The 19,449-nt window shown below is 35.8% G+C and overlaps 3 protein-coding genes across 4 annotated transcripts; 2 read left to right on the plus strand and 1 right to left on the minus strand.

The window, feature by feature from the left end:
• The first annotated feature begins 256 nt into the window (after positions 1–256).
• On the plus strand, positions 257–3,750 carry LOC132857184 (SLC35A4 upstream open reading frame protein-like). The gene is made up of 3 exons (XM_060887184.1): positions 257–394; positions 1,636–1,734; positions 3,545–3,750. Exons 1-3 carry the CDS (start codon positions 380–382, stop codon positions 3,743–3,745), a joined length of 315 nt encoding a protein of 104 aa, XP_060743167.1. The 5' UTR covers positions 257–379; the 3' UTR covers positions 3,746–3,750.
• A 307-nt stretch (positions 3,751–4,057) lies between these two features.
• slc35a4 (solute carrier family 35 member A4) lies at positions 4,058–5,825 on the plus strand. Its single transcript, XM_060887183.1, has one exon. It carries the CDS (start codon positions 4,064–4,066, stop codon positions 5,042–5,044), a length of 981 nt encoding a protein of 326 aa, XP_060743166.1. The 5' UTR covers positions 4,058–4,063; the 3' UTR covers positions 5,045–5,825.
• Positions 5,826–14,834: 9,009 nt separating this feature from the next.
• Positions 14,835–18,855, minus strand: cd74a (CD74 molecule, major histocompatibility complex, class II invariant chain a). Of its 2 annotated transcripts, none has more exons than XM_060886763.1 (8): positions 18,696–18,855; positions 17,414–17,586; positions 17,078–17,169; positions 16,852–16,906; positions 16,304–16,414; positions 15,787–15,978; positions 15,423–15,449; positions 14,835–15,292 (listed from the first exon to the last, which is right to left on the minus strand). In XM_060886763.1, the coding sequence occupies exons 1-7, from the start codon at positions 18,764–18,766 to the stop codon at positions 15,430–15,432; spliced, it is 714 nt and encodes a 237-aa protein (XP_060742746.1). In that variant the 5' UTR covers positions 18,767–18,855; the 3' UTR covers positions 14,835–15,292; positions 15,423–15,429. The 2 variants fall into 2 exon arrangements, with proteins under 2 accessions (XP_060742746.1, XP_060742747.1); XM_060886764.1 differs by having other exon boundaries at positions 17,414–17,583; positions 18,696–18,853.
• Positions 18,856–19,449: the final 594 nt, after the last annotated feature.

Raw genomic sequence — 19,449 nt, forward strand, 5'->3', positions numbered from 1 at the left:
ATGAAAGATTATCTTCACAATTTCTGCATTAAAATGTTTAAAAATTTATAGATTTATTTATATTTTCATCTTGTTCTGCAATGATTAACATTTCTGAACAACTTAGATTTCTGCAATAATATTTGTTTTTTTTATGAAAGTAACTGGAGACGCATTTTTTTTTCCATTTATTTTTTCAAATAAATACATTTTGCAGACGTTTTAATAATTACACGCAAAATAAAAAAAAAAACGTCAAAAATAAATATGTAAGAAATATAGTATACGTAAGGATATAGCTCTGGTCAGGCAGAAACAATTGAGCGACCATGGATATTTTTCCCAGGCCAGATGAGTCGAACACAGACGTCATCGTACGTGATTCACGAGAGGAGGAATTATGGCGAAAGACAAGGTGAGTGAACTGTGACTTTACAGTGAACCTACACATAATAATGCGTTGGGTTCGCAGGTGAAAATGGTCTAATCTGTAATAGTGACGGTAAATTTATCATAAATAATAATCATATGTAAGATAATCCTTTATTTAAATTCCTTTAAGCTAAAGTATGCTCTGCTGTGTTATGCTAGCTCGTAGCTTGTAGCCTGTGAACTGCTTTGGGATTCTGTTCATAAATTTATACATTCTGGTTTTGGTAAAACTACTTATTTATTAATGCATTTGGATATTAACGAGTACGAATTTTGTTTTTGACTAGAAAGCTACTAGTTATCATAATTTATTTATTTATTTTTATTATTAGATGTTATTATTTTTTATTTATTGTTTATTATTTATATATTTTTTATTTATTGTTTATTCTAATAATTGTTGTTATTATTTTATTATTATTGTTGTTATTATTATTATTATGAGGGATGTGGTGGCTCAGTGCTTAAGGTGTTGGATTACTGATCAGAAGGTCATGAGTTAGACTCCCAGCTCCACCAAGCTGCCACTGCTGGTCCCCTGATCAAGGCCCTTAACCCTCAATTGCTCAGTTGTATAAAACTGAAATAAAAATGCAGGTCACTCTGGATAAGGGTGTCTGCTAAACGCCATAAATGTAAATGCAGTCGACTGATGCTTTTAGTTATGTTTAAACAAACAGTTTCTGCTGCTGCTGCCTCTAAGCATAACATGATCTTTACAGAACGCAAAGGTAAGCTATATTTTGCAAGTTTGGTAAAATGTATGTGTGGATTTTTTTTAAAGTAGAAATTAAAAATATTGACAGAAATGTCTTTTTTTGATCTGGCACAGCTCAAAGCTTTTTCTCCAGATTTTTACAGTTTCTAATAAGCACAATATGTACCACAAATATTTAATATCTGCAACATAATATTTAAAGATTTGATATAATAAAACACAAAGAAACACAAAGGCAAGTTACCTAATTTAATCCACAGTTACAAATCAGACACAGTTCTATCTGAGGTATATAATGGGATAGTATTGTGTTTTAGTCTGGGTTTTGTGGTTGTTTTTCATGCACATAGTTATGTAGAGAAGTGAGACATTTTTAATGAGGCATATCCGATAGATACTAAATAAGCTTGAACAGGCTACGAAGCTGCAGCTGGAGACTGAATGAATTATTGACATTGTCATGTAGGAATTCACTGTGTTTTGGGTTATTGCTTGTCTCTGTGCAGGATCCCCTGAGTCAGCTGAAGGATCTGGCACAGCTCAAAGATCAGCTAGAAGATATTCAGAAAAGAGTGGAGGACGAAGTGCAGGCTGGGATACCACAGGTACTGCCACAATCCTGTCCTAATATCTTGCAGTGGTTTATAGCAGCATCTGTATCCGTTCCTGTTTTACCTGACACTGATTGTCAATCAGCTCAGTCGTTATTTACAAATGGACAGCAAATAGAGGTGTAACGAGGAGACAAAATGTCACAACGTGCGTCATATGACGGTTCACATTGTGGAAATCTGCATTCTGTTAATTATGACTGATGTGCAGTTACACTGTTTGAACACCAGGGGTCCCAGTCTTCACAAACCACACAGTCACAACACCAGCGTTTTTGGAGCTCTAACTCTGCTACATAGCATTATGTTTTAGTTAATTTTCTCCACATTTTATTTATACAATCTAAGTTCCTGGTAAAAAATGTAAATATATTTGTTTATTTTTAAGATCCTGTAGTGCTTTTTTTTTGGTCAAATATTTAGGAAATGTAATCAAATAGTGAGGAGTTTATCACTACACCTATAATAACAAATTATAGGATTAATGAACTTGTAACTTTGTTATATTGTAAAGGTGTTTATTTTGCTCGTGTAATTTGTGCACATTTAGAGTGAAGCATCATAACAATTCAGTTCTTCTTACTGATCAACTTTAATTTATAACTAGATTTGTAAAGTTTGTCGCGACAAACATTTATGTTGGCTTTGACGGTGCAAGTATTCGCAAAGGCTGGTGCTTTTTGGAGGCGAGTGGACATAAGGGTCAGTGTTACTTTTGGAAGCAAGTAGACAGAAAGCTAGGGTGCCCCAACATTTGGAGGTAAGTGGAGACGAGCATGTGATGTGACGTCATCCGAATACTCTTGAGGAAGTTTCCCACATTGGGTTGTGTTTTTTGATATGTCCATTTTGTGCTAATTTTTCATTTTCACATGACATCATGTGACGTCATCAGAATACCCGTGAAGAAGTTCCCCTCATTGTTCTGAGTGTTTTGATATGTCACATGTCCATGTTGTAAAAAGTTTTTTGATTTTGCATATTTTGGGGGCTCGGCTGCGGCACAACCGAAAGGCCAGTCAGTACACCAATTTAAACCTTTGTTCAGAGTATCACCCTAAAGGAGCTGGTTGAGTTTGGTGTAGATAGTTCAAAAGCTTGCCAAGTTATAAACCTCCAAAGTTTATAATGGGCGTCTATGGGAAAAAAAGCCACTTTGAGACCCGGTACCGGAAGTACCGGTACTCAGATCGCTTAGGAAAGTAATAGCAACAAACTTCAGACCAGCATCTACAACATATCCGAATTTGGTGCATGTGGCTCAAAAGCTCCTAGGAGGAGTTACTCTTGATACATTTTTGTCTAAGCTTAAATAGGAAAGCAGAATGTTGGCTTCTACAAAGCCAACATAATGAAAGATTCCGTCCCCTTCCTCAGAGGCCATAGTCCTGTCTCTCCACCAGTATCATGAAAAAGAGCAAATAGGGAATGTCATGTTGTTCATCATGTTGCACTGGTCCTAGTAAAAAAAAAAACACTCTAGTTTTCTATGTGTCACAACCTGGTACAGTGGAAGTGTGATTTGACCCGAAAACCCAGAGAAAAGAGATTTCAGGACGTGGTATCATTTACATTTACACCATTTGGCAGGACGCCTTTATTCAGGGTGACTTACATTTAACTAATTTATACATATGAGCAATTGAGGGTTAAGGGTCTTGCCCAAGGGCCCGCAGTGATATCTTAGTGATTTTTGGGATTTGAACTCACAACCTTTCAGTCAGTAATTCAACACTTTAACCACTGAGCTAGTGGTCACCTACTGCTCTGTAAGGTTTCAGCTTGTGCTTTCTCTCTCCTGCAGGGTGGCTCATTTTTAGCCTCTCCTTTCCTCAAGGGCTTCGTGGCTGGCTATGTGGTGTCCAAACTACGCGCTTCAGCCATCTTGGGGGTCGCTATGGGAACCCTTACGGGCATCTACGCAGCACAGTCCTATCAGGTGCCAAACATTGAGAAAACCATAAAGGACTATCTGAACTCTTTGAAAAAAGGTCCTAGTAATTAACACGGGGAAAGAGAGAACTAAATGGTGAAGAAGCTTGAATCACAAAGAAACGAAAGTGGACTTGTGGTGTAATTTATATTAATATTTGAGATCCATAGCTGTCTGGACACATCACTGAAGAGAAAATGGAAACTGAGGACTAGCTGAACTGGCTCTTGTTTGTTTTTATAGTGCACTAAGAAGGGTTTTAGTTCATTATAATTTTTTTCATGAAAGCTGTCTGCTTCCTTAAAGGTTTAATCCTGTCCAGCTTTTATTGTTCATTATAATCTGTTCAGATGTAAAATACCGCGCTGAAATTTAGACTTCATGTAGAAAATGATCATCATTAAGAATGTTGGTTCTAGTGATAAACAACCTCCACGCACAAAGCGGTGGCTCAGTGGCCCTCGTTGGCTCTTTCTCTTGATCGTCTCAGTCTTCATTTATGGCTCTCACGCTCCTCTCATCGCTCTCACTAAATCGGATGGCCGTGTTCCCTTCAGCCCTTCATCCTGCGTCGTTCTCATCGAACTCTGCAAGCTGCTGATCTCCCTCAGTGCTCTGTTTGCTTCAGGGGACATCCACACCATAAAGGTTTCTGTATCCTGGACAGCAGTGGTTCCGTACGCTCTCCCTGCTCTGCTTTACGCATTCAATAACAACCTGGTGGTGTTCATGCAGGCCTACATGGACCCCAGTTCTTTTCAGGTTCTCAGCAACTTGAAGATCGCTTCCACTGCTCTTCTCTACACGTCCTGCCTGCGGAAGAGACTGAGGCGAGCTCAGTGGGCGGCCATGGCGTTACTCATGGTGGCCGGGGCACTTCACAGCTACTCCAGCTTGGACTGGGAGATCCCAGATAAGGGAGTGGAGAACGCCAGAGCCGGGCTTCACATCACAGCCTGGGGACTGCTGCTCATCCTCCTTTACTGCTTTGTGTCCGGACTCGCTGCAGTCTACACTGAGAAAGTGTTAAAAAGCCAACGTCTGCCCCTAAGCCTGCAGAATCTGTTCCTCTATATATTCGGCGTGGGGATCAACCTGATGTCGCATTTCTACAGCACTGGAACAGAGCAGACGTTTCTAGACGGATATTCTGCACTGGTGTGGGTCATCATAGCAGGACAGGCAGCTAACGGCCTGCTGATGAGTGTAATAATGAAACATGGAACTGGAATCACGCGACTTTTCATCATCTCCTCAGCCATGCTGGTGAACAGCGTGCTCTCCTGGTGGCTGCTGGGATTGCAGCTCACACCTTTCTTTTTCCTGCCTTTGCTGCTGATCGCAGTGGCTGTGTACTTTTATTACAGGTAAATTAATGTGTTGGGCTGCACACTTAGTTGTAGGTTACTCAGGATTTCAATTTCTTATGTTTTGTTTTTTAATTTAACAAATAACTTCTTATGACATACACTGATTTATTTTAGACATTGTCTCATAGAGAGAGAGAGAGAGAGGTGATAGAGGCTAAATAAACACTATAAACTAAAACCAATAAATATGATTAAATGAAACAGAAAATTACACAAACACACACACAGTAGACCCCTAATTGGACATTTTTACCAAAGCTTGTAACATCTGTGTATCATCCATAGGGGCAAAGCGTTTGATAATTTTATATATTCAATATTAATTAATTGGAAGATCAGCTGTAATTGTTTGTAATAACCTTCTACAAAGTGTTCAAAAAAGATGCAACCTGTGAAAAATGCATTGGCACAAAATTGATCACGGACTTGACCCTCTCTTACTCGCAACAGCAAATTACAGATTAAAAATTACAGATCAAATAATTACTTTGTGGATTGTTTTTTGTACATCTACCAAGGGGTATAACTAAAACCACATGAATTATCTGAATTTCCGATTCATTTCAGCCTTTATTGTGCAGCCCGACATGATGGGATTGTGTATGTTTTGTTTCATTTTATTTTTTAGATGCTTAGATGTTACTTCTTCTATTGGTTTCTTCATATATATTTTAAATAGAAGTTGTGAATTTATTTAGATACAGGATTTGACTGGATTCGGTGTGTGTGCTAAAAAAATATTTATCTCCTTTAAGTTGAATGTCAGTATTTTTTTTGTTTTGTTTTTTTGTCGTCTGTTTGTTCAAGATTTTTTTTTCATGCTATGCAGTGCAAATGCACAGACAAAGTATTTATGAATGAAATTATGGAAATAAATATTATAAACACACGTCATGGCTTGTGTAAACATGTGTTTGACTACATTAAAAGTTTTCATTACAAATGTACAGTAGTGTTGCTACTCTGTACTTCATGTGACCAAAAACATTTCCTCTTCAGGTGTTGGATTTGTAACAGCCGTGTAACTCTGAGTGACTCGTTCCCTCCTGCAGCTTGGTTTTCTCAGACACCTTGGTCTTCAGCTCTGCCAAAGCTACAGAAAGAGGAAAATCAAACCAGTTTAAAAGATGCATACAGGATACAAGCTGTTGTCACTGAGACGTTGATGTGAACTCGCTACTTAGGGGACCAGAAATATGTAGTGAACCCTATAAATTGTTTTAAACTCGACCTTAAAGACCACTGTTGTGCATTAGGTCACTGTTGTTCTTATATCAACCTTGTATGATTTGGTGAGAAGATTATATTAAAGCAATTGCAATATCACAAATATGCTGTATTAAAGGAATATAAATGTGGATATAGAAGTAATGAATTTCCAACAGAGTAGTGTGATGCCTAAAGTTGATTTATTTATCAAAAAAAAAAAAAGCTCAAAAAACAGCCAACATATTTTGAAGAATGTATATTCACTTGTAGTTACATTTGATGTTATATTAAATGTCATAAATGTTTATTCACTTTTTTAGGTATGTTTAATATAAGAAATGAAAGTCGTAGTAAGAGAGAATACATGTGTATGAACAAGAGGGAAGGAAGTTTAAGTATTTGGGGTCATCTGTCCAGTGTGACTGGGAGTGTTGAAAAGAGGTGAAGAAGCGAGTACAGGCGGGTTGGAGTGGGTCAAAAAAGTGAGAAAAGTGTGTCAGCAAGAATCGAAGGAAAGGTTTACAAGACAGTAGTGAGAGCAGCTCTGCTGTATAGGTTTGAGACTGTAGTAGTGAGGAAAAGACGTGAGGCAGAGAGGAGGATGTTGAGGTTTTCTTTAGGAGTGATGAGGATGGACAGGGCTAGGGACGAGCACTTCAGAGGGACAGCTCAGGTTGGCTGTTTTGGGGACGAGGACAGAGAGGATAGATTGAGATTGTTTGGACATGTACAGAGGAGGGAGATGGTTATATTGGTAGAAGGATGTTGGAGATGGAGCTGCCAGGTAAGAGGTCAAGAGGAAGGCTAAAGAGATATATGGATGTGTTAAATGAGGATATGAAGTTAATTGGTGAGAGGAGTAGAGGATGCTGAGGATAGAGTTAGGTGGAAACATGATTCTCTGTGGAGACGCTTAACGGAAAAAGCTGATGAGGAATAGAAGAAGAGGAATGTTTCATATTTTTTCAGTAATATTTACATTTAATGTTTATTCATAGCTACATTTATTGTTTTTTTTTGTATTGTTTCTTTTTCTTTTTTATTTTTTTGGTTACAGTCTTAACCTTAATGTTATTAAGTCTCACACTTAATGCTTAATACAGTCTCACACTTAATGTTTATTCTGTTATAATTACTGTAATGTGGTTATAGTTACGTTATAATAATGCTGCGGAACAGTCGTCCATACCTCAGTATTTCATTACAGTTTAGCTGAAACAATCTTTCCGCTCGTTGAAAATGATCTCAAAACTTCGTCTTGCCAATTTAAATAAATGTTGGTTCTTTTTCAATTAGCGCAGACCCCAAAGCAGACATGGCTCCTTCAAGCACATCAGGGGTTTGTGCATAAAACTCCAGAAGCAGTTTTGGTATTTATTAGAAGAACAGAAAATTTGTCACCTCGTATTAATCGTTTTGTCACATTTCATCATCTAAATGCTTTATTCTTTTAATAATAAAACAAAAGCTCATTGTTCATTTTAAGTTTTCTTCCTGCTCATCAGTGCTAGCATTTCCAATGTCAGCAGACTAGAAGATCTCTGAGAAGAGCACCGTCACCTTTGAGGAGTTGCATGTTGTCTGTCTGAAGCTGCTGGTTTTGGGAGGACAGATACACGGCGTCCTGAATGGCTTCCAGCAGTAGAGTCCTGTACCTGCCTTCTGATAGACGCTTCTGCTCCTCCAGCATCTGACGAAATGTCCGAAACACCTAAATAAAAAATCAACTGAGCTTTACGTTTGTTATTTCAGCATTTTTATGCATTTAGATATAATATCAAGGCTTTAGTATAGAGTCATTAAGAATTTTGTTTAAAAACAGTTTATCATCATCAACAAATATACATTTTGGTGAGAAATGTAATCTATACTACTAAATATATATTATATTTATATATTATACGTGTATATATATGTGTATATATACACACACATATGTGTGTGTGTGTGTGTGTGTATATATATATATATATATATATATATATATATATATATATATATATATATATATATATTATACGTGTATATAACGTATATGTTGGAGATGGAGCTGCCATCTTGTATATAAAATTTTGATAAAGAAAATTTTAATTGTAATTTTTAATAAAAACCTCTAACTGAACACATTTTCTTTTTTTTTAGTATGCAGTAAAAATGATTAAGATTTAGATCTAAATAGAGCTACTACTTAGGTCTGAACAATATCTTAGAGTTAATCAGTATGCCATTCAGTCTCTTCTCTTACCTGTAGGCTCTCCTCTCTTAGAGAATGGATTTCCTGCTGGTGGAGTTTATACAGAGTCTCGAGGTCTGCTTCAGCCTGCTGGTTCTCTCTCCACAGGGCCTCGATCTGCAGCACCAGGATCTGCCTCTCTCTTCTCAGATACATTACTTCATCCTCCAGGCCCTCTGGCTACACATCGTTTACTTTACTTCAGCTTTTAACCCAATGACACATGCACAATGACAGACAAGGTATGTGATAACTGCATGCGTAAATGTTTTATTACTGTTAAACCAATAAAGCGGTGTTAATTTATAATATAAATTGTTCATCCTTATCCTGCAGGACAGTGAAGCCCTGAGACCAGAGGTGCTACATGTTAGTATGAAATGTATGAATGAGTGAATCTGCTACTTCAAGATAAGCTCTGTAGTGTAAATATGCATAAGCTCTATTTGTATGGTGATACAATCTAACCCCTGATTATAATATTTATTTTAAGTGTTGATAAAACTGAGTGAAGTTGAGTGACGCTTCTGAACAGTGTTAATGCAATCATGAACTTTTTTCAGTAGAGAAAATATTCCCACCTGTTCTTCATGCAGTTCACTTTCCATCTTCAGCAGCTCCTCGTGTATCACTCCCTCGTGATCCTCTTTCATCTTCCTCATCCGCTCCTGCAGTTTGGAGTATTCCTCCTTTGACCATGTGTCCAGCTGGTGCAACATCAATGTAAATTAGTGTGTCGTATTAATTTGGTCACGTTGTTCATACATCTATTGAAATGTGTTGCTATTAATTAAAGAAAAAAAAAGTATGTTTATACCACAGCACTATTGAATTCTAAAATTCAGATTGGTCAAAAAGTATTAATTAATATTCTATAGTATAATAGCAGATCTTACAGTAGTTTGAGCTACAAGGAAAATCACAGGTCTATATTATTGAGCTCAATTGAATGTTATTTCTTTCCTATAATATCAGATTATAGTGAATGCTCTTCATAATTCGGGATTAATAATTAATGCAGCAATAAAGTGGTCTTATTTAGCAAAAAAAAAAAGGTTAATCATGGATATTGTGACGTATTCTGTGAGGAGATGTCTATTTAACATTTATCGAAAGAGTCTAATGCGTCAGCTCTCATACACCGCTAAAGAACAAAAAACACTTACTTACTTTCTTAATGAAAATAAAATAAGTGTTTAACATTATTGATTATCAGTGTTTTTTTAAGTAACATTTCTAAAACCAGTCACTTACTAGACTATATTCTTGTTCTTGTGGTTCTTCGGGAGAATCCATTTGTGTTTTCTCCTCTTTGCGCAGTTCTTCTCTGAGCTGCTTTATGCGGTTGACCCTCTCTTGGTTCCTCTCCACACTGGTTCTGCCCTCTGCCATCACCAACATCATCACCATTATCCATATTAATTATCCATCATCATCATCGTCATCGTGACACAGCAGCAGTATTAACTGATTCTTTCTCCTTGAGTACAATACAATACAGTTCCTGACATTTTTTCTCATAAACATTTACAATGTTAGCAATGAAAATGTACAACAAAGTGAATCTGATCCTTCTAAGCTTCACCAACACAAACACATACGGTACACATACACACCTTTGAGGTGCATTTCCATTTCTCCTCTCAGAAGATGTTGTAATTTGTTCTTTGTCTCAGCTGAATCAGACAGCGGTCCCTCCATCACAGATTCTCTGTTGATTTCCTCCTTAACCCAAGAGACAGACCTTATAGCCATGCGGTTTTCTTCCAACCCTTTCTAATTTTGCTGCTACTGCTGTTGCTGCTACTGTTTGTTCTACTACTACTACTGCTGCTGCTGCTACTGCTGCTACTGCTGTTGCTGCTACTGTTTCTACTACTACTTCTACTACTGTTTCTACTTCTACTACTGCGGCTGCTACCTGTAATACTGTACTACTGCTGCTACTGATACTGCTGCTGCTGCTGCTACGGTTTCTACTACTGCTTCTACTACTGTTTCTACTTCTACTACTGCTGCTGCTGCTGCTACCTGTAATACTACTGCTGCTACTGCTGTTGCTGCTACTGTTTCTACTACTACTTCTACTACTGCTGCTGCTACCTGTAATACTACTGCTGCTACTGCTACTGCTGTTGCTGCTGCTACTGCTGCTACTGTTGCTACTTACTACTACTTCTGCTAGTACTACTCCTGCTGCTGCTGCTGTAACTACTGCTGCTGCTACTCCTGCTACTGCCGCTACTACTGCCAGAGGTGTCAAGAATAAGTACAAATACTTCGTTACTTTACTTAAGTAGACATTTTGAGTATCTATACTTTAATGGAGTAATTATTTTTTAGCATACTTTTTACTTCACGCAATTACTTGTACTTTCTACTCCTTACATTTTAAAAATAGCCTCGTTACTAATATTTCATTTCAGCTTGTCATCATTAAAAAAAAAACCTATCAAGATAAATCGCGCCATCCAAAAGAAGTATAAACATTGTACCATTCCGACACCCTATTGGTTTGTACGCGATCTATCGCACCTGCACATGACACAAATCACGTCATACTTCAGTTACCCAAGAACGAAGATGTCTGTGGAAGAGGCTCAAAACGAAATGTCTCAACCAAGCATTAGCACCAGGAGGAAGTTGGTAGCCAGGAAGACCAACCAACCACCCAAGTTCCACGAAAAAAAAAAAATCGCTGTCTAATTTAAAAAAGCATATTGAGTTAAGCTGAAATTTTGTTATCATCAGTCAATTATTAACAAATTTGAAATTCGACTTTAGCCAAACATTATCTGAGCTTAAATTATTGCTATATATGTAAGCTAATTGTGCAAAGCTATAGTTTTTTTTATTATCAGTCGATTATTGACAATATTGTAGTGACCTAGTAAATGCCAATGGTTTGCTTGCTACCAGTAGGCTATGATTCAACATTGCAAACTAGTTTGGTGGCTCGGTGTGAGATTTGAAATTCAAATTTAAACAGATGTTATATGAGCTTATATTGTTACTATATGCAATATTTGTGAGTTCATTGTGCAAAGCTATAATCTACAGCTGGTTAATAAGGTATGTACTAAGGATAGTCATGATCCTGTCTGTGTATGAGAGTGCATGCGCCTGTATGGGGCCCTATGGTTCCTTGTAAAGAGGTAATAGGCCCAACTATTGGCCAAATGCTGTTTAAAATGATTTTACTGCTAATTTTCAATCATGCCAGCAGCTGCTTGTGATCCTAAAACAGCTTTAAAGGGATAGTTCACCCAAAAATTCTGTCATCATTTTCTCATCCTCATGTTGTTTTAAATCTGTATGAATTTCTTTATTCTGATGAACACAAAAGAAGATATTTTGATGAATGATGGTAAGCACACAGCTGATTGTAACCATTGACTTCCATAGTAGGAAAACAAATATTATGGAAGTATAGTGATACATGATGAAGATATTTTGATAAATGATGGTAAGCACAAAGTTGACGGTACCATTTATCAAAATATCTTCTTTTGTGTTCATCAGAAAAAAGTAATTCATACAGATTTAGAACAACATGAGGATGAGGTAGCCTAGTGGTTAAAGTGTTGGGCTAACAATCGGAAAGTTGTGAGTTCGATTCCTATGTCCACCGAGCTGCCACTGCTGGGCCCCTAAACAAGGCCCTTAACCCTCAATTGCTCAGTTGTATAAAAAAGAAAAATGAGATAAAAATGTAAGTCTCTCTGGATAAGGGCATCTGGTAAATGTGAAAATGATGACAGAATTTTTCTTTTTAGGTGAACTATCCCTTTAATGTGTTTAAATTCTATAGAGACAGTTAAATGAGTTTGAATTGAGTTTAAAATGAAATTGAATAACACACACTACCCAATACACAATTACAATAGTGTCATATGGTCTAAATTGCCCTGATTTTTGTTTTTATTCCACAGGCCTTGACTGCATCAGAAACCACTTAGACTGTCAGGCCAAGAATCACATCAGTGAGGGCTCCCAATCAACTGAGGAAGAGGACTTCTTTTCCTGCTTGAAGAAGACCAGCCCTCTTGATTCGACCCAGCAGTTAGATGCGTACCTGAGGTGCCCAGGAGACACAGTAGAGATACTGAAGTCCTTCCCAGCTGTGTGCCAGCTATGGCTTAAACTTAATATGCCACTCCCGGCCTCAGCAGCCTGTGAAAGACTGTTCAGTGTTGCAGGGATGATCTTCAAGCCAAGAAGAGCATGCACTGGGTCAAAGAACCTTGAAAACCAGCTGCTTTTGAGGCTGAACAAAGGATATTGGTAACTCTTTGTCACATGTTCTGTGCTTCTTTGTTGTTGTTTACTCTGTTGTTGTTTGGTTGTGTTTGTTTCAATAAAGGTTATTGATGACATGCCTCTGAAGTTTGACTTTTTGCATCATTACAATACTTATAGCCAACTAGTCATATCTTCCGCTCCATGAAACACAGCTCAGTAGTACACATATATGATTCTTTAATGTATTTGCATTGTACTAAAATGCAGTCTTTTTCAATGGGCATATAAAGTATGCGGCTGAAACAGGTAGCCTAGTGAATCCCAAATTTTTCAACATTATCATATTAATATAACATTATAGTCATTATGACCTTTAGAAATATGTTTTTTAAGGAGGTTTGGTAGTGCACAATAGGCTCATATGGCACAGCCTAAGCGTTTGTCCTTAATGACATTTTTTCCTTGCATTACTTTTACTTTTATACATTTAAAGTAGTTTTGAAACCAGTACTTTTATACTTTTACTTGAGTAAAAAGCTTGAGTTGATACTTCGACTTCTACAGAAGTATTTTTAAACCCTACTATCTATACTTCTACTTGAGTAATGAATGTGAATACTTTTGACACCACTGACTACTGCTGGTACTTCTTCTGCTACGACTGCTACTACTACTGCTACTGCTACTGCTGCTGCTGCTGCTATAACTACTACTGCTGCTCCTACTGCTGCTACGTCTCCTTCTATTTCTTCTACTACTAATATTTCTAATATTTCTACATCTACTAATACTTGTATTACTTCTGCTTCTGCTACTCCTGCTACTACAACTTCTACTACTATTACTAATAATAATGATAATGATAATAATGCTTCTACTACTCATAACAAAACTTCTACTACTACTTCTAATATAAATAATGATAATGTATGAGAGCCAGTACTTACAGATGTATCCATGTTGTGTGTAGAGTAGAAAACTGCTGCATTGTCCGTCCTGCTCTACAGTAAAGCAGGTCAGTGTTGTACAATGCAGTAAAATATTGATAAGCAAGTATCCACTTTCTCCACACTGAGGTGCCCTGAATGATTAAGTTTAACACACTGACTGTAAAATACTATTACAGGATTATCACTGCATCTCAGGAGCATCATGTTATAGAGTATTCTTGATCATGTATAATCAGTTATTAATCACTAATCAGTATCAGTGTTCTTTTCAAATATACAGAATAAATATCTATATTTAAACTCTAATTTGCAGTTTTCCAGATGTGTGTTTATGGCATTTAACAGATGCCTTTATCCAGTGACTTACATTTATACCATTTCATACGATCAGTTGAGGATTAAGGGCTTTGCTTAGCATTAAAGTCATCTGTGTGATGCTAGATGCTTGGCAGTGTTTGATTTCACAGCCCACTGGGCAGCCACCTTTTTCCTCTTTATTGTTTTGGAGTTTTTCTAGCTTCCCACAGATGGTTTCATTTTGAACAAAATCAGTGTTTAAGAATAGTTACTGGAATAAACCCTTTGGTGTTTGCCTTTACTGTTAATTATAATTTAACCCCACCTATATACCAAAAAATTGTGTTTGTGTTGTAAATTATCTTTGAAGTATTGCTCCCTATTAAACAGGAATCTTTATTATTAACACCTAAATCCTACTTATTTGTGCACATTTAAGTATAAGAAGAATTATATTCTGATCCATTTAATCCTGATCCATAGGCTTGTTCATATTTTTCATGAGTTACTGCTAATTTATATATGGATTACATCCATTGGTCAAACATATATAATGCGTTTTTCTCTTATAAACATGTCGTGAATGTCGTGAAAATATGGGGGATGTTTAATTATGTGAGATATTAATTACTTAAAACTAAAAAAAATCCAGAACAAATACATGAATTTCACATCAAATTGCCTTTTTTGTCCTTCTCAGCTATCTGTGAGCTTTGTATTTTATGAAAATCTGTGTATGTTGCTAAATGTAAATCAGCTGTAAATCAGCTGAAACATGGTTCAGAATTTATGCTTAATGTATCATCCACCTGTTGTGATAAATGGACAGTAGGTTTTGATGTAGAAGTAATCAGACCTGCTTGGAATAGGGAGGCATGGTTTATTCGAAGGCCACTTATTCACAATACATTCCTTTTCATTCATAAACCCATATCCTATAGTATTTTGCCATCTCCAACATGCCTTAAGTTAAAAAATAAAATAAAATAGGAAAATTAATAATTAACATTAAAAAAGAAAATAATGCATCCAAATTAGCATTAGTCAGTATGTAGCAACTGTTCTGAATGTAACAGTAATCACCAGTAAACATCTAATCTAAATAGAACAAAAACAATATCAGATGCTAAATGAATTTATTTGGAATTATTAAGAAAGAATCACTTTGCTCAAGACTAATGTGAAATAAAAGAGTCAGATAAGAGAGAGATACTAGACAGGACAGGATTTTCTGATTTGTAACAACAAACATATTAATGTTGTTTGATTCACGGTGTAAGATTTTCTGCTCCATTCCTTCTGGTTTTCTGGCTTTAGCCTGGAATAAGGGGGGAGAAAAAAGGGTGGATTAGATGCACTAACATCAAAATGATTAGATTTTAGACAATGAAACTAAACATTAATAATATTGTGTACATTGCATGATGTTTTGAGAAAAAGAATCTCACCAAGATTTTAGACCTCTGTGGTGGTTCCTACATCAGGAGGAGAAATAGAGCATAATAATAATCAAACTAATGCATTTAAGAGGATTTCAAATTCCTAGAAAGTGAAAAATCAAATTTCAAAGGTGATAATTAATTACCATATATGATTTTGTATTGCATTGTGTTGTACTCGATCTTACTAATCTTATTCCTTTGCCAAGGAAGAGGCAAAGACTATTACACATAAAAAAAGCCCTTCACAGATAGTGTGTCAGCCCATTATTAAACCTCCTTTTCCACTTATGCTACCTTACAGTTACTTTATGCTTCAGTGACTTGGCTCATAGTTTTATATGTTATAGTTATGTGCTTCTAAGAAACCCACCATTGCAATCTATGGGACCACGGCTCAGAGTGCCGGGGATCTCCTTGCCATTAATATCCACACACCAGCAATAGCCAGTGCTGGACCAGCACTGCTTGGGTTTGAAGTTGCCCTCCTCATCGCACTGAGGCTGGAAGAAGCCTGGTTTGATCTGCCCAGCCTCAAGCTTACACTTAGTCTCCACCACGGCAGCTACAGAAGGAAGGAGGAAGGAAGAGATCAAACAGATGGATCAAACCCAGAGTTTATCTGTCTAATGTCACAACAAACTTTCAACAAACTTTTAACTTTTTTGAAAGGTTGATAATTTATACATGTATTATGTAAAAATTCATCATTTAGAGTAAAACCGAAATACGTCTTTCTTCCCCAAAATACACACAATATAAACAATGTTTCTTTGAAAGAACAAACTTTTTTATAGTAATAAAAAATAAATAGAGTAAACTGAATAAATAGAGGTCCAGATAGTGAACTCTGGAGTTATAATGTGTGTGAAGAAGGATCTGTTTCCTACCAGGAAACTCAGTGGACTTTTCCTCTTCCTCAAGCTTGTCCATGCTGAATTCAGACAACAGAGGCATGTGGTTCTTGGGCATCATGATCCTCCTAGGATATGCTCTGGGACCTTGTAACAAACAAATTTATTTAATTTTTAATTTACTAACTGTTCATACAAGATTGAAACTTTTCTCTTTTATAAAAAGAAAATCCCTCTTAATATTAGTCATATGTTTTTTAATGACATTTCTATTAATAAACTTGAAGACTTTTTATTAATAAACTTTACTTCTGCTTCAATGTTTTCTCCTAGTGTCTCACTCACATTTTTTCCTTCACATGTTTTCATTATGCCCCCACTGATCATATATCAACCTGTTCAAATAATTAATGACTTACAGATATATTTATTTTACATTGTGAAAAGTGTAAGAGACTGCTAAAGTGCATGGGAATTTCTAATGCGAAGAGGGATTTTTTTTATTTGGCTGTGTTATCACATTTGATACGTCATTGTTTCTTTATATTTACAAATACTAATATAATAAGTGTTTTCTACTGTACCCTCCACAAGGCCACTTCCCTCCCTCTGCATTGCGAAGCTGGATGACTGGAGTTTCTGAAAATAGGGAACAAATTTATTCATTACAAATTTCATTCATTAAAAAATTTCATTTCAAACTCCATTGCTTCATTACAGGACCAAGTTTAAAAAAAAATTAAAAAAGGTCAGAAAAGTCCAGGAAAAATCCCTAGTGATGTGTTTCTCTTTCTGTATCTCAGATCTCACCGTGAGTGGTACGCGTTTTTTGGGGCTGTCCTCATCAATGGCCACCATCAATGGCATATTGTTCATGGGGGTGTGCATCATTTTAGGGGCAACTATGGAGACAATGCAAAACAGAAAATCATAATTAATGACACTTGAATAATATGATTTCCTTCTTATTATTTGTTAATATATTCATGGCCCCCTCACACCCTCACTGCAGCATGTCTTCCTGTTACTTCACATCTTGTTTTCATCTTTATTCTCATTTCTAATTGCATTTTGACCTGTGTAGTTTTCCCCTGCTCTTTCACTTCCTCATTCTCTCATTGCTTTGTTGTTCTCTGTCTGTATTACCTGTTAGCATGCGAGTCATCTCCTTCTTCAGGACATCCTGACCCTTCTCCAGAGCCTGGAGATGATCCTTCTGTCCCACAACGTAGTAGGCTGTGAAAGCCTGACCAGCCAGCAGAAGACATGCCAACAAGGTCAAACCGGTCACCTTCAGGGCTTTACTGTTGCTGTTCCTGCTAAGAGAGAAAAAAGACTAATGAGTTGCAAATCTGACACAAAATGTATTATTTTATAACTGATCATTTATTATTCTTAATGTGTAAGTTATAGCACTTGGTCTACCTCTTATGTATATTTATTTAAAAACAAATAAAACAAAGCTCTGCAATAATAATTAATAAAATGCAATGAAAATAGGAAGCTCTGATCGAATTTAGAATACGGTCATAGATGATTATAATACATAGTATACTTTATTGAAATTAATGTTAAATGATCCAATATTTATTAGTTGTTATGTAATGTTTATACTTTTTATATAAATGTTTAACTGGATACAATTTAGTATTAGCCAAATTTTATTTTAGAATTTGTATGTATTATTATTATTATTATTATTATTATTATTATTATTATTATTATTATTATTGTTGTTGTTGTTGTTGTTGTTCTACGTTTGATACTTGAGGCAGCAACAAGATTAGATACAAACTGTTTGTTGTGCAGATTTTCTTTTTTTACATTGCATAAAAAGTCTCAAAAGCAAATTAAGACTTGTGAGAGTAAAAGGTTAGTAACAAAAGGACCTTTATAACACCTGGTTTATAAGCTGGATGAAGTCTACATATTGAAATAAATAAACAAATAAATTCGTATTATATAGGATTTACAATAATAAATGCGTATTATATAGGATTTACAATAATATATAACAATATTTCTAAACGTATGCTAGATAATTGTAATAAAAATAAACAAGCGATATTTTAAATAGCAAGTAGCCTGACTGTAGCCAATCAAAATTATTCCTGGCGTCTGACGTCACAAGTCGCTGGGTAGAAATGGATTCCTAAATCATTGCTACTATGCAACGAGCTGGCATATTGCACTGCAAGTATTTTTATTAAATGAAAGTTTAAAACTATAATTGTGTGGTAAAAGTAAACGGAGATTAATAAATCCTTGTAAACTTGGCAATAAATGCTTAATGACACACTGTTATTTTTTCTCATTCTGCAAAGTAATAATAATAAAAATACTACTACTACTACTACTAATAATAATAATAATAATAATAATAATAATAATAATAATAAACAGCACTCAGGTGTGTGTGAAATCTCACCTCCTCGGCTCAGTCACAGTCTCAGAGCTGGAGGCTCTCTCCAGCAGGGCTTCGTTCTGATGGTTTTCCATGCTCTCCGGTCCAAGTGTTTGTCTCTCTCTCTTTCTCTGTGTATTGGGCTTCTCTCTGGTGATGACTGAAACTAAAATGAACGCACTGCAGCCCTAGAAACAGTTTTAAACCGGTTGGGCGGCACTATGTGTTCTTTTTTTTTTTATCTAGACTGATGGAAAGTCCCAGATTCAGGAGGTGAAGGGGGGCAGCAAACTCCTGTAAGCACACTTGTCTACTAAATCACTAAATAGATGAATAGTATGATGAGTCAACGTATTTTAGAGTCTAAAGTGGCTATGATAGTCAATATGCCTTTAGACCGAATCAGTGAATCGATTCCTTGGTGTTTTGTTTTGGAAACTCTTTCATAATAAGTGTTACATAGGTAAATTAATATATGGTATAAAGTAAAAAGTGTTAATAGTTAAAGTGTAGTTTCTTATAATTTAATTTATCTATTTCAGATTAGACACAATATAACATCCCTGACTAGTTTACTATTTATTTGTTTATTTTATATGTATAAAATTGTATAATATATATATATATATATATATATATATATATATATATATATATATATATATATATATATATATATATAAAAACATTGTTAATAACAATTGTGCTTTTTGAGAATGGAAATGAATATTAAAAATATTAAAAATGATTAAGAATATTAAATTAAGAATAGTAATTA

The sequence above is a fragment of the Tachysurus vachellii genome, chromosome 14 (assembly GCF_030014155.1).
Source record: "Tachysurus vachellii isolate PV-2020 chromosome 14, HZAU_Pvac_v1, whole genome shotgun sequence".
Lineage (NCBI taxonomy): Eukaryota > Metazoa > Chordata > Actinopteri > Siluriformes > Bagridae > Tachysurus > Tachysurus vachellii.